Source organism: Acanthisitta chloris, unplaced genomic scaffold (assembly GCF_000695815.1).
Source record: "Acanthisitta chloris isolate BGI_N310 unplaced genomic scaffold, ASM69581v1 scaffold6396, whole genome shotgun sequence".
Taxonomy (NCBI): Eukaryota; Metazoa; Chordata; class Aves; order Passeriformes; family Acanthisittidae; genus Acanthisitta; species Acanthisitta chloris.
In genome coordinates, this window is record NW_008678645.1 from 27,200 (window position 1) to 41,111 (window position 13,912).

Here is a 13,912-nt window from a genome sequence, read left to right on the forward strand (position 1 = left end):
TCACCACTCTCATAGCCAACAATTTCTTCCCAGTATCCAGGCACCTTTAAGGAACAAGCTGCCTGCACCACCTCATTTTGTATTTATGCAGTTATTAGCAGCCACAAACCCAGAGAGAATTGTAGTTATCAGGTTGCAGCATTTTTCCTCCACACCCCATTAGGATTTACTACCGCAGGGCAAGCCGGTAGTTTGAAATTTAAGCAAACATTTGCACTACATTCCTAGAGCTTCTTGTTAATCTTTATCTACAGCATGGAAACTAACAGGTTACCCTGGTTAGTTGGTCTCAGTTTGATCCCCACACTTCCAATGTAAGTGATGGAACTGAAATAATCTTCTGTATCTACTTTCTACAGATGGAGCAACACTTTATCATACACCTGCAGGAGCACAGTACCTGAAGAGTTTCTCTGCACACATAAGCAATTTGCAGCTCTGACAGAGGTCCTGTCACTGAAAACAAAGGTTAAAAATGGGTAAGTTTACAATATGCAGCACATAAATAGCACTGTGAAGCAGTGAAAACATGGTAAATCCATGCAAAAGCTAAAGCCTGGATTTACATGGTCTGTGCTCTGCATTGAGCTGAACAGAGGGCTTTGTTTGCTTGTCTTACAGAAAGGCTTTCTGTAAAAACCAAACAAACAGCACAGTAACAGAAGACAATACCCACAGAGAGAAGAAAACCTGTTTTCATAGAAATCCAATTATCATTTTAGAAGTGACTTTGTAGAACTGAAATACCCTGTGGTCTGAGGAAAGTAGGAATAAAAGTGACTTCGGCTCATATTTTCGTATCAGAAATGGAAACATTCTATATTGAGGACTATCTGTGGGGCTTAGAATTGTTTTACAGCTGTTTGGACTAACCAGTTCGAAAACAAAGCAAATCAGTTCTCTGAAAGAGCTCTGGTATTCACAAACTCAGTGTTATCACTTAAAGGCAGAGCAATTCCCCAAACTGCTTTCCCAACAACATCAGTAAATCCTTCTACAGCATCAACAACTCTAGTTGAATCCTCAGAAGGGAAGATAATAAAAGAGTGGGATGGTACTGCACAGCAGCAGGAGTGAGAGCAATTTTTGCCCTTTAAAGGTCAAATTTGGAGATTTCCAAGTGAAACTTTCCTCACACCAGAGGACCATAGAATGTTAAGGGGTTGGAATGGAGCTCAGAGATCATCCAGTGCCAACCCACTGCCCTGGGCAGGGACACCTCTCACCAGAGCAGGTTGCTCAAGGCTTTACCCAACCTGGGTTTGAACATGGCCAGTGTCCATATCCAATTGTTCTGCCACAGGACAACAGGTGATACGTCAAAAATCACACTCGCCTTGTCTAAAAAGTGCTCTCAAAACCTTCTGACTGCAGCTAAAAGCCTCTGTTCATGCCCCAAAACCCTCCACATGAACTTCCTGGCCAGTACCAACCATTCCCTGTTAACTTGTTATTCACTTTACTTCTTTGCAGAAAGCTTCGAGACCTTAAAAATGTTAGAGTAAGTGTTAAAGTACCATGGTAAATGTCCTGGAGGGATCCTCCACCGCAGTATTCCATGCATATCCACAGCTTCTCACGGCTGCCAAAAGAGAGTTACAACAGGCATCAGAACCTGATTGTTCTGGATACAAACACAGTTTAAATCATGATTATTTCAATTATTTTCCCTTGCTTTTGATCACTCTTTGTTAAAAATACATTGTGATGCATGACCAAAGTTACATGTTTTCCTTGCTATTAATACAAATTCTTGTGTTGTTAACATTCTCATGTTATCAATATAAATTCTCATGTTATCAATATAAATTATCACCTTGCAAAATGGAAGTTTTATTCCAAAGTTCCTGAGAAGCCTTTAAACATTACCAGACCTAGAAGGTGTTGCTTTACCTCTGATCTAACTGCAATAAACAATGTGCAGAAAACACTTGAAGCTTACCTGCTGTCAGCAAAATCACATCAGACAACACACTGAACTCACAGCTTCAACCTCAAATTGGAATTGCCTCCTATCTAAACCACTTCTCAGCCCTTCAAAGGGGGTTTTAAGGATACAGAAGTGCAGCCATTTTGCTCCAGCTGCATCCATTTACAAATTCAGCCACTTTGCTCCAGTTAAAGCCCATTTAGGCCCTACAGATTATTTCACTACAGCCCTCCAAGAAACCCAAAGATGAAGCCTTGTAGGAAAAGCCCATGCTATATATTCCCACAGAGCTCCACAGAAGTGGAAAACACTCCCCAGTTTTCTGTGTAACATTTAATGTGCACACTGGAGGATGCAGCCAGCTGGCACCACCTTGGCTCTGCTTCACAGCAGGTTGCACCACAGCCATGAAAAATGTCATTACCAGCACTTCACATTTAGTGTCCTCCTCCCAAAACTCCCTGGCCACACTTTCATAGCCCAGAAAACTATGATTAAACAAAATATCCCAAAGCAATTCTGCTCTAGAAAAATAATAAGCTGGTCATATATTAGAACTGATAAATGTATGAGTAGGGTTGGGTATGTTGCAAGTGTCCAAGGGAAAAGTTTTTTTCTGATCCTAGTGATAAAAATATTCCAGCCTTGTGGCCAGAAGAGAAAACAAACTATTAGTCACTTTTGTTTTTTAAAGCCAACTGGGTTGGCTTTAAGAAAAAAACCAACACTGAAGGGAATTCAACCTAAAGAGGAACACTGAAGATATAAGGACTAGACCAGACTGAGTGTTGTTTCAGGAAGGAACCAAATGTAGGTATAAAAAGTGGGATTTACCTGAGATAGCTCCCAAAATAGGCGACTATGTTGCAGTGTTTGCATTCTTTAACCATATATATTTCTTGCTGTATCAGTGAAAAGTCATCTCCTGCAAAACAGGAAGCAGCCAGGGTTACCTCACACACTACTGAGCGTTCAGAGAGCTCTGGAGGGATGCACACAACTCAGACAAACATGCCATGAGCCTGGATCATTGCTAAGACCTTCACAAGGCTTTCTCAGCATGCCAGACTGTTACCCAGCATCCCCTCCAGCCTGTTATCCACCATCCTGTTATCCAGCATCCCCTTCAGCCTGTTATCCACCATCCCCTCCAGTCTGTTATCCACCATCCATCCTCTCCAGGCTGTTATCCACCATCCCCTGTTGTCCAGCATCCCCTCCAGCCTGTTATCCACCATCCATCCTCTCCAGGCATCTCAGCCTGCATTCCTTATTACATCCCCTCGTCCTGCATTCTTTACTACATCCTTTTATTAGGCACAAATATTTCTTGAAGACCAACAGAGGAGGGCTGGCCTGGTGGCCTTAGCGTGATCCCTCATTTCAGACACTCAGCACACACAGAGAGCTCTGAAAAGGAAGGACAGAGATCCCACAGAGAGATGGGAGCACATGAGGAACCTCGGAGCAGCCCCTGTGTAGCCACTGGAGAGCCTCAGCCAGAACTGATCCAGCTTCACCCACAGCACAAGGGTCCCAACAACAAGAGAAAAGATTGCTGGGAGCTAATTCCAGAGTCCCCTGCCTGGAAGCAGGAGAGCTCACATTCCACAGACTCGTTATTAAAAGGATTTCATTCCAGAATGACTCGGATAGAGCATATGGCCTAAACGCCCACTCGGCTGACTCAGAAGAGGAGCACAGAGTCCTCTTCACGGACTTCCCTGTCGTGTTTTTGGGTGAGGACAGATATATCAGCACATTGGAAATGTGCTAAATATCCCCTGGAAAAATCAAAAATCTACTGAAAAATATGTTATGAGCAGAGCAATGGCCTGGCAGGTTTCTGCCACTTTTATATAGAAGGGTGAAGTGTCATAAATTTACAAAACTAATAACGATACAGATGCAATTTATATCTCTATCTATATATTTATACAGATATTAACTTCTAAGCAGAGGATATTTTCCCCACAAACCCTACACCTCTGCAACCATATGGTATTACCTTTATTCTTCCTTTGGCATGGAAGGACAAAGGGAAAAGGCTTTAACCTGAAGGGATCTCAGGCTGAAAAGGGCTTCAAGAGAGCTGCAAAGGGACTTGGGACAAGAGCTTGGAGGGACAGAACACGGGGAATGGCTTTCCACTGCCAGAGGGCAGGGATAGATGGGATACTGGGAAGGAATCCTTCCCTGTGAGGGTGCTGAGGCACTGGCACAGCTTGCCCAGAGCAGCTGTGGCTGCTCCATCCCTGGGAGTGTTCCAGGCCAGGTTGGATGGGGCTTGGAGCACCCTGGGCTAGTGGAAGGTGTCCCTGCCCATGGCAGGGGCTGGAACTGGATGGTCTTTAAATTCCTTCCAATCCAAACCATTCTGGGCCTCTATGAAAACTCTAACAGCTTGCAAGATGTGAAATAACAGAATTTAGCCAAAGTTTTTTGGTTTCAGATAAAATTCTGCTCCAGACAATGTGGTAGCTACCATGTTCTTTCCAGGAAAAAATGACTTTGTATGTTTACTTTTGTTTAAAGTTTCACCACTAGATTTTTCTCCTCCTGTTACAGTCAGGGATGTCCAACCCAGAAAACATGAACTGCTTTGTCCTGCTCCCCTTAATTTACACGATTTTGACAGGCCCAAGAGGACTTAAGCACTGCTGTAAACTGGATTCTTCATGTGTTTATTTAAGTAACAGCACAGCTAATATTTTTAATAACCTCTTTTAACACAGATGTTTATATTTGCTGTGCTTTGAAGCAGCTTCCCTAGCAATGGTGTTGCTGGCAAAAGAAGTGCCAGTGTGGTGTGACAGAAATTATCACAACCTTTATGTCTCAGTGATTGCCAGACTTTGATTTAAGAAAAAGACTATGGAATATGAAGGCAGAAGGGAACAAACTTGCATGAATCCATCCCTGACTGATTTCGGTAAATCTTCAAGGGTTTCTCGGAGTTGAGTTGTACAGAGAAACACTTCACTGGGGCAGGAAAACGCTAGTGGAAGAGTTGCAAATGTCAAGAGGCTTTTTATAAACATAAGTAGTATTTTTTTCTAGTAATGACCAATAGAAAAGGCAACATGACTTGCATAAATTTAGCACAGTCCTTGGTTTAAGGGTACCCTTGCAGCTACAATTTCGCCTGAATTCATGTGTCCTGCTGTAAATTATCCCTATCAATGAAGGATTTTTGAGTTTAGAGAATCCCAGAGTAATCTGAGCTGGAAGGGACCCTAAAGCTCGTCCAGTTCCACTCCCTGCCATGCGCAGGGACACCTTCCACCAGCCCAGGTTGCTCCAAGCCCCATCCAACCTGGCCTGGAACACTCCCAGGGATGGAGCAGCCACAGCTGCTCTGGGAAACCTGTGCCAGTGCCTCAGCCCCCTCACAGCCAACAATTCCTCCCCAATATCCCATCTGTCCCTACCCTCTGGCAGTGGGAAGCCAGTCCCTGTGTCCTGCCACTATCTGCCCATATAAAAGTCCCTCTCCCTCTTTTATAAACCCTTTTAATGTGAGTTTGAATCTGATTGATTCATTCCTCCCATTTCTCCAAAAAACTTCCTAAGGGAAATGGCTGAATTCTCAGATAACTGCAGCATTTTCAAACCACACAAGTGTTTCAAGAAAGTTAAAGCTGAACAAGTTTGAAGGCCAAATCCTCCCACCCCACACCAAAGAAGCTTCTGTCTCTCTCCAACACTACACAACACTCACATCAAGAGTTCAGAGGATCCAACGCCAAATCCCTGTGGTCTCTTCAAGTCAAAGAATCCTTGAAACCTCAGCAGCAGCATTTCAGCACAGCTGAATCCTGACACGTGCAAATGATGCTCAAGAAGCATCCCCACAACAGCAAAGCCTTGCAGACAGCAGCTGGAATTGCCCACCCATAGCACATGGACTGGGCTGCTGAGTGTGGAGCAACAGCCAAGTCAGTTCTAGGAACCATGACTAATGGGGAAAAATTGAAGGAAATACAGGGATTTGGGCTGGAAAAAGCCTGACAGTGAAGAGATAACAAGCTTCACACACATAAAAGATAGCAAGGAAGGGGGAGAAGGGATAATCCCTCTCCAGTTTTATAATAGGACAATTAGCAATGGGCTTAAATTGCCTTAACCTACATTCCCTGTACAGATGAAAAGCTTTTCCTACCAGAATAACATCTGAGCACTGAACATGGAAGGGATGGGAAGGTATGAAAATTCCTACAAGTGGAAAGAAAAATGAAGAAAACACCAAACAAGAACCCACCAGGAATGACTTGGAATGATCCTGCCTGTAATAGGAGACAGCAAAGATCATATCTTGATCTGCATGTAATAACTGAAGGATCTATGCAAGAAAAGGAGTTACCTACAGAAAAAGAGGGTAAAAGAAGGATTTGGAACAGGAAAAGGGCTGAATACAGACAGGGAGCTGACAGAGAAGTAGCAAACAGATGCAAAGAAGTATCCATGATAAAAGTTTGCTTAAGATATGTAGGAAATTATTCTGAAAGATCAGACACAGAGATAGGAGAGAAGACGTATAGTCATTCAAGGATGATAAGAATGAATTCAAAACAAAGGAATTCAGAGTTTCCAGGCAGTTGGAGTATTCATCTTGGCAAGACACACTGGAATGGGGCAAAAATGAAATATCCTTGGATAGCATGAAAAACCCCAGACAGCATTTGTAGAAAATAGTTCATCAAGAGGGAGACAGCAAGATAAAAAGAATTAGATCAAAGGTGACAAAATATCCACACAAAGAGGTTTCCATCTGCTCTAGTCATCAGCAATTCCTTCACGCTAAGTAACAGGGAATTGGAAAAATGTCACTCCTGTCTGCTCCCATATTTGCAGTTATGGGATGTGAGCAGGAACATGGCTCAGGGAGCTGCTGCAGACCCCAGGAGCAGTGCAGTGACTCACTGCAGCTTGCTGCTATGATGTAATTTCAGCTCTGCAGCGAGACACACGGGACACAATCTGGGCTGACAATGGAATATTCTCCTTGGATTGCAGCCGGGGCTGCTCTGCTTGGCACAACCAGCTGCTTGTTCTCCAGCACAGCTGGCAGGGAAGAGGCTGCTGAAACCATCACTGATGTGATCAGATCCCACTCCAGAAGCTAAGCAAGGTAAGGCCTGGTAAATCCATGATGAACCCATATTTAAATGGGAGAACATAGAGAAAACTGATGGCACAGCAACAGCAGGGAATTATTCTACTTGCAGACACTATGTCTCACCTATGCGAGAGGCTGGGAGAGCTGGGGGTGTTCAGCCCAAAGAAGAGAAGCTCCAGGGAGGCCTTGGGGACCCTTCTAGTGCCTAAAGGGGCACCAAGAGAGCTGGAGAGGGACTTGGGACAAGGGCCTGTAGGGACAGGACAAGGGGGAATGGCCTGCCACTGACAGAGAGTAGGTTCAGATGGCATATTGGGAAGGAATTCTTCCCTGTGAGGGTGGTGAGGCACTGGCACAGGTTGTCCAGAGAAGCTGTGACTGCTCCATCCCTGGAAGTGTTCCAGGCTTGGAGCAACCTGGGCTAATGGAAGGTGTCCCTGCCCGTGGCAGGGGTGGGATGAGATGAGCATTAAGGTCCCTTCCAGCCCAAACCATTCTGTGAGTGGATCTGGAATGTACAGATATCCTGCCAAGTTCCCCTAAATGGAGAGCATGTGCATCCTGGATCCTACAGCATGGGAAGGCTCTGATGGCTCTAGTGCCTATCACACAATACTATTAGGTCTTCTGAGCACGACTTTGGTAGTTTTTAAGCAGGTTTATTCCTGGACATATTTTCAGTGCTCCTCTGCCTGCTTTAGTGATCCCATCCTGCAAAAAGACCATGGGTCACTTGTCACAACTCTTTCTGGGTCAGCTGTGAACCCTTTCACTGTCCAAAAGGCTCCTTGGGGGAGAAATTCTTAGTTTCTGTTTTAAACTGGTTTATTCTGGATTACCTCAGAGCTGCATCACGGGGCTGATGCTGTGCAGGAACACAGGGAGGGATGGACAGCAGCACCCAGCGCTCGCACGCAGCTGGGAGGAGAAAACTGACAGCACTTGGAGGCATCATGGTGTCACCAAAGGGTGGGACAGAAGCACTTATTAACCATCCAGCACAGCCAGCACTCCTGCCCCCAGGCAGTGCCCTCCAAACAGCCCTCACAGGCCCCAGCACACTGATGGATATGTCAGGCTGCCTGGCAGGAGAGGTGACTCCCAAACCTACCCTCCAAGGCTCTCCAGTGAGCTTGACTTGGGATTTTTAACACTGTAATTAACATTTGCTATTTAAAACTGAGCTGCTGTTTAGCCAGGGGGCAGGGTGGACAGTGTTGCGTGGGACACTGGAGCATGAAGAGCAAGGTCATACCATCACAGCTTCAGCTGGGACCATTCCTCGAACAATTTTTACTTCATCAATCTGAATTCCCAACCAAGGAAAGAAAGTCCCATGGGGATGACATGATGAATGACAACTATTCACCCTGGTCCACAAACTCCACAGCCAAGCAATATCCACAGGTCACCAGTGCCTCTGTGCTGACTTCCAGACATCCCTGTGCTCACCAGTTCCCAACCACTCACTCCAAACTACTCTCCTGAACCTCATGAAGGTTCAGACTCTGCTGATGAAAGCGATGGCTTTCCCAAAATGCAGGATCTGAGCTGTTTTATCCATCCTGCTTTGCTCAGGATTCATGGAAACCTGCAGTCTGACAGAAAGAATTTCAATTCCCCAAACTTGAAAATCCGAAACTCGATTCCAAGCAGGAAACAGCTATTTGGAAACAATGATGTTTCCACCAGCAAATTTTCCTGCCAGGCATGTAGCTGCCAACTGCTAACCACTGATGGTCCTCATTATCTCTCTGCTGATACAAAATATTCCTGACGATGATGCACTGCCACAGCAGCACGAGCTCTGCCGCAGGTAGCACAGGAGTGTTTGGAGTGAGGGGTCCAACACCAGAACAACTTCCCTGTGGACATTCCCTTCTCTGCTTGAGTCCCATTTATGAGCAGCCATGTCAACATATAATCTACATTGCCCAGAGAAGATGTGGCTGCCTCATTCCAGTGCCTAAAGGGGCTCCAAGAGAGCTGGAGAGGCACTTGGGACTTGGGCCTGGAGGGACAGGACAATGGGGAATAACTTCCCACTACCAGAGGACAGGGCTAGATGGGATATTGGGAAGGAATTCCTGGCCGTGAGGGTGCTGAGGCACTGGCACAGGTTGCCCAGAGCAGCTGTGGCTGCTCCATCCCTGGGAGTGTTCCAGGCCAGGTTGGACAAGGCTTGGAGCACCCTGGGCTGGTGGAAGGTGTCCCTGCCCATGGCAGGGGGTGGAATGAGCTGAGCTTTAAGGTCCCTTCCAAACCAAACCAGTCTGGGATTCTATGATTCCTATTCCTTAACACCTTCTCTTCCTCTCTCCTTGCCTTACCCGCTCACTGTTGTCCATCTCAGCCTTTCATCTTTATTCTCCTTCTCACTATTGTATTTTTCTTCAGGTAATTTGATGAATGATGTGTCCTCCTAATTCACCCCTTTGCAATTTGCCTTCACCCCAAAAGTCACACTCTGCATTGCCTTCCATCTCAAATATGTGACCTTTCATCTTCTTTCCTGCTCACAGCATCTCCCGCCCCCACCACAAGCCTTTCTGCCAGCCTTCTCCATCCAACAAACTCTGTGTTTTAAGTGAAAATGTGGAAACAGGAGTTCACCCACTCCCAATCCATACAGTTCTGAAAGAGGAGTACTGGATTATAAGTGCATTGTAAGGATGCAAAGTAAAACTAAACCAGATTTCAACAAATTAAATGTCATTTCAATGCTGGGCACCCTCCGTCAGGAGGCCACACTGCCTCTGTTCTGCTGTGCCCACCCAGTGGAGCAGCTGGGAGGCTATGGCAGCACCACTCAGGACATGGCACAGCACAGGGAGGCCATGCCCAGGCTTTAATGGCTCTGGCACACTTGGAATCTCAGGCATTCAGCCTGAGACAGGATCCCAAGCCCAAACAGGTTACACACCACAAGGCAGGGAAGGTGTGAGCAGTACTGAGTTGTTTTTGTATTTCCTCAGCTCCAGGTGCTGCCAACAATGTTCAGCCTTGGAGGCTTAGTTTAAATTAGCCTCAGGCTTAGCTTAAATAAGCCTTAGGCTCATTATTCTCCACAGCTCATCACCTCTAGGGAATTTATACAGGGAGAACAGAGCTCCATTGCCTCAGTCTCGTTCTTCACCCTGGACTGACAGTGCAACTCTGCTGTGCTACAGTCGTGATCCAGAGGGACCAGATCCCCATCCCTGCCTGACTCAGCCCCATGGCTGTATGCCTGTCTGGGATATGAACTTCCTGGTCTGAACCATGGGATACAACACACACATAATAAACCAGACCTGGCATGGAATGTACTGACCACAACCCCACACACCTTTGGATGACTATTTGCCTTCATACAAAATCTCCTTGAACAGTTGCACCTCCAGTTTAATATCCAACCTGAAATGGGGAACTGCTTCAGGGATCTCACATGGGAAATGCAAATACTGGATTAAATAAAAACCATCAATCAGACTCTGCTGTAACAAAAGGTTCCGAGCAGGACAGATCACCACCAGCCCTCTGAGAGAACTACTTATCATCACAGTAGTATTTAAAACAGACATTAGCATATATTTAAATATTTTGCTTATGACATTTTTCCCAGGGAGATAATTCCATGGCAGAAAACTCCCCTGGCAAATAGTTACCTCTTTGTATTGACTCCCCTCTCGATTCATCTGCTAAACCCATAGAAGGAAGAGGCTTTAGTGTTTCAGACTGTTTTGGCTGCTGTGCTGCTGAGTACAGTTGGATTAGTTTCTGAAATAGAATTGGCTCCCAAATTATTTGAAGCATTTGTACTCATGGAATGCTGGGAAATGTCATTAGAGTGCCATAATACTTTTGCCTAATGCTCTCCAAAGTCTATGCCAAAAAAAAAAAAAAGAGGGAAAAACACTGTCTATTCGGACTCCAGCAGCACAGCTGAAGTAACTGTGGGAGCAGATCTAGAGCACTGCCCCAAATTCAAATTAATTAATGGCAGTGACCTTCTAAGCTGAGTTTATTTCCCTTGTCTGGAGAAGACACAATGGTAAAAGCTGATGAAATAAAATACAGTCATGTTGGGGTCTTGGTTTTAAATTGGAGTCTCTGCCTACTCACTCCCTACCTGCAGGAGACGAGGGAGGAACGGGAACAAACCACAACTCATCCCCTGCCATGTCAGCAGTTTTCTGTCTCCCCAGTCCCTGCCATCCTATTGTGTGCAATTCCTTCAGCTTTCATTCAATACATTCCTCACCTCCTCTGGAGCACTCTCTGCTTCAGAGTCTTTTGTCTTCTGCTCCCAATTCCCCTGTCTATGTATTAATCAAGTGTGGAGTTTGGAGCTCTTATTTTTCCATCTGCTAATTAATTCCCATCCATGAGCCACCTCCTCCTCCTCCCCAGAAGATGCTGTATATAACTCACAAGCCTTTCCCTCTGGAAAGGCTTAGTGAATTTATTACCAATCTTGTCCTAGCTGTGCCCTAGAGGTCTGACAGGAGCTTGTGCCAATGCTTGGAAGGACCACCACAGTGAGCTCTGACACCAGCCTGGTCCAGAAATTGATGGTGCCTTCAATTATGTTCCTACAAAACCATTCAAAACCCTTAAAATTAGCCACAATATTGAAGCACAGAGCAGCCAATTATTTATTTCTTTAGAAATCCAGAATATTTTTAAGATGTAGCCATCTCAGAGAATTAAAAAGGAATAAATAAGTAAACAAGTCCTGTGAACCCTCCTTAAAAACAAAAACTCCCAACAAGATCTCAGCCAAGAGGCTGTGGGTGTACATGCTATGGATGGAGATCAGGTTGGCAATGCTTAAAAGAAGATGTATTTAAAAAAACATACAAACCAAACACACTAGAAGAAATCACTTCCCTGTGGCGAGTCAGACCATTCTGATGGAACATGTAAGACATAGTGAGGCTGTCAGAGTGGTGACTTTGGGACAGTCTTGTATTTGTAGAGGTGCTTAAAGAGCACCAAGCAAAGGCAGGGACTGCTCAGCCTTCTATGGATCCTGCTCTTCCCTTAGCTCTAAGGACATAGGATTCAGCCTCTGTGTCAGTTCAGTGTTCAAAACAGCTCTTCAAATTCACCATAAAACCAGATATACTTCATTTGGATCAGGTGCAGTGACATTAACACTGGGGGAAGTCCTGTTAATATTGTCCTTTCTCTGTCACAGACCTGCTGGGACACAAACCCAGTGGTGGTTCATCCTCCCTGGCCCCACTGGCCACAACACTAGCCACAGTGTTTCAAGTAGGGGCTGAGGGATCCACACTGTGGCTCTCACTGCACCTCCACTACCTAATTAGCCTGATCACTGCAAGCCACTTAATAAACCCAGCCTGGTTTGCTGAGGGCAGGGATAGATGGGATACTGGGAAGGAATCCTTCCCTGTGAGGGTGGTGAGGCACCGGCACAGGTTGCCCAGGGAAGCTATGTCTGCTCCATCCCTGGGAGTGTTCCAGGCCAGGTTGGATGGGGCTTGGAGCAACCTGGGCTGGTGGAAGGTTTCAACCCCCCATGGCAGGGGGGTTGAAACTAGCTTGTCTTTAAGGTCCCTTCCAACATAAACCATTCAAGGATTCTATGATTTCCACTCAGGACACAATTTGTGTTTCAGCTCTCTATGCAGGACTCGGATTAGGGTTCAGCTCAGCAACTCTCCTGGGCAGAGAGTGAGCTTCTACTGCACCTCCTGCTGTTAGGAGAAGTGGCAGAAAACCCATGGGGAAATGATAGTAGGAGCCAGCACAGGTTAGAGAAAAGCTGGCACACTAAAAAGCACAGGGCTCTCTTTTTCCCAATGCAGCTTTGGTGTGAATTAGCATCAGTGCTTTATTTCTTCCCCCTTTCAACTCCCACAGATCCTCACTGTCTCAGAGCTCACAATTCACCATCTGCCCTTAACCTTCTGTTTGTACTAAGAAACCCGTTGTAACTGCAACATCTTTTTATGCAACAATTGATAAAGCAGATAAGAACAAACAAGGAAATAGTGAGCAGGACACAGCCAAAAGCATCCTGCAGTGTTTCCTGTCACCTAACCACTGACTGCAAACAACCAAACCCCAAACACTTCTTTTGTCTAGAACTTCACAGTGTGTGAAAATAAACACATGGAAAATGCAATTCAAAAATACAGGAAAGGATGGAAAACTTACCAGGCTCTAACTTGATTATTTTTACAGCAGCCAGTTCTCCTGTATGAAGATTTCTAGCCTGAAACAAGAGAGTTGAGACATTTAATTATACTGCAAAGGCACCTCATGGAGTCTTACAAACTGTGCAGAGATATGCCATGATGTTGAGAGCAACCTGGGTGAGGATTATCTGGGTTTGGAATTAGCACAGCATCAACCTAGTTGGAATTATGAAGCATTTTTAAGGGAAGTTTGTGCCATCTGATCTCACTGGGGTGGTACAACAGCACTGTGATGTCAGACTGTCAGAGCACGGAGCACACAGAGCTCAACCACCTCTTGGTGCTAAACCTCAGGGTGCCCCCAAAGTGGAAGAGAGAGGTGCAGAGCAGGGAGAAGCACTGCAGATGCAGCACGGGTGACTCACAGCTCCCTGCTGAAAACAACCTCCCTCCAGCAGACAGAGAGAGACAAAGGTCCCCACGACCCTCAAGAGGAAGAGGTAAGAAGCTCCAATGAATCCTTTACAAAACTGTCCTCTCTGGATATGCTTCAAACTTCACACTGAGAATTCAGCACTGGAGGAAGATGTTACAGCAGCTTCAGATAGAGAGTTTTAAGAGGGATTTCATTAACACTTTTAATTGTAGTAACAAGAGCTCTAAATCACTTGGGCACTAAAGAGAGCTAAACTCTACTATTTTGGCCACACAACC

At 45.4% G+C, this 13,912-nt stretch overlaps 1 protein-coding gene across 1 annotated transcript in view; it reads right to left on the minus strand.

Moving 5' to 3' along the window:
- Nucleotides 1-13,269, minus strand: part of MAP4K5 (mitogen-activated protein kinase kinase kinase kinase 5) — a 36,930-nt gene extending 23,661 nt beyond the window's left edge. Inside the window, exons 1-4 of the mRNA XM_009076966.1 lie at nt 13,218-13,269; nt 2,765-2,855; nt 1,518-1,582; nt 401-456 (exon numbers count right to left, since the gene is read on the minus strand). Coding sequence (XP_009075214.1) covers nt 401-456; nt 1,518-1,582; nt 2,765-2,820 — 177 coding nt within the window. The 5' untranslated portion in view covers nt 2,821-2,855; nt 13,218-13,269. The remainder of the gene's footprint in view (nt 1-400; nt 457-1,517; nt 1,583-2,764; nt 2,856-13,217) is intronic.
- Between the last annotated feature and the right edge of the window lie 643 nt (nt 13,270-13,912).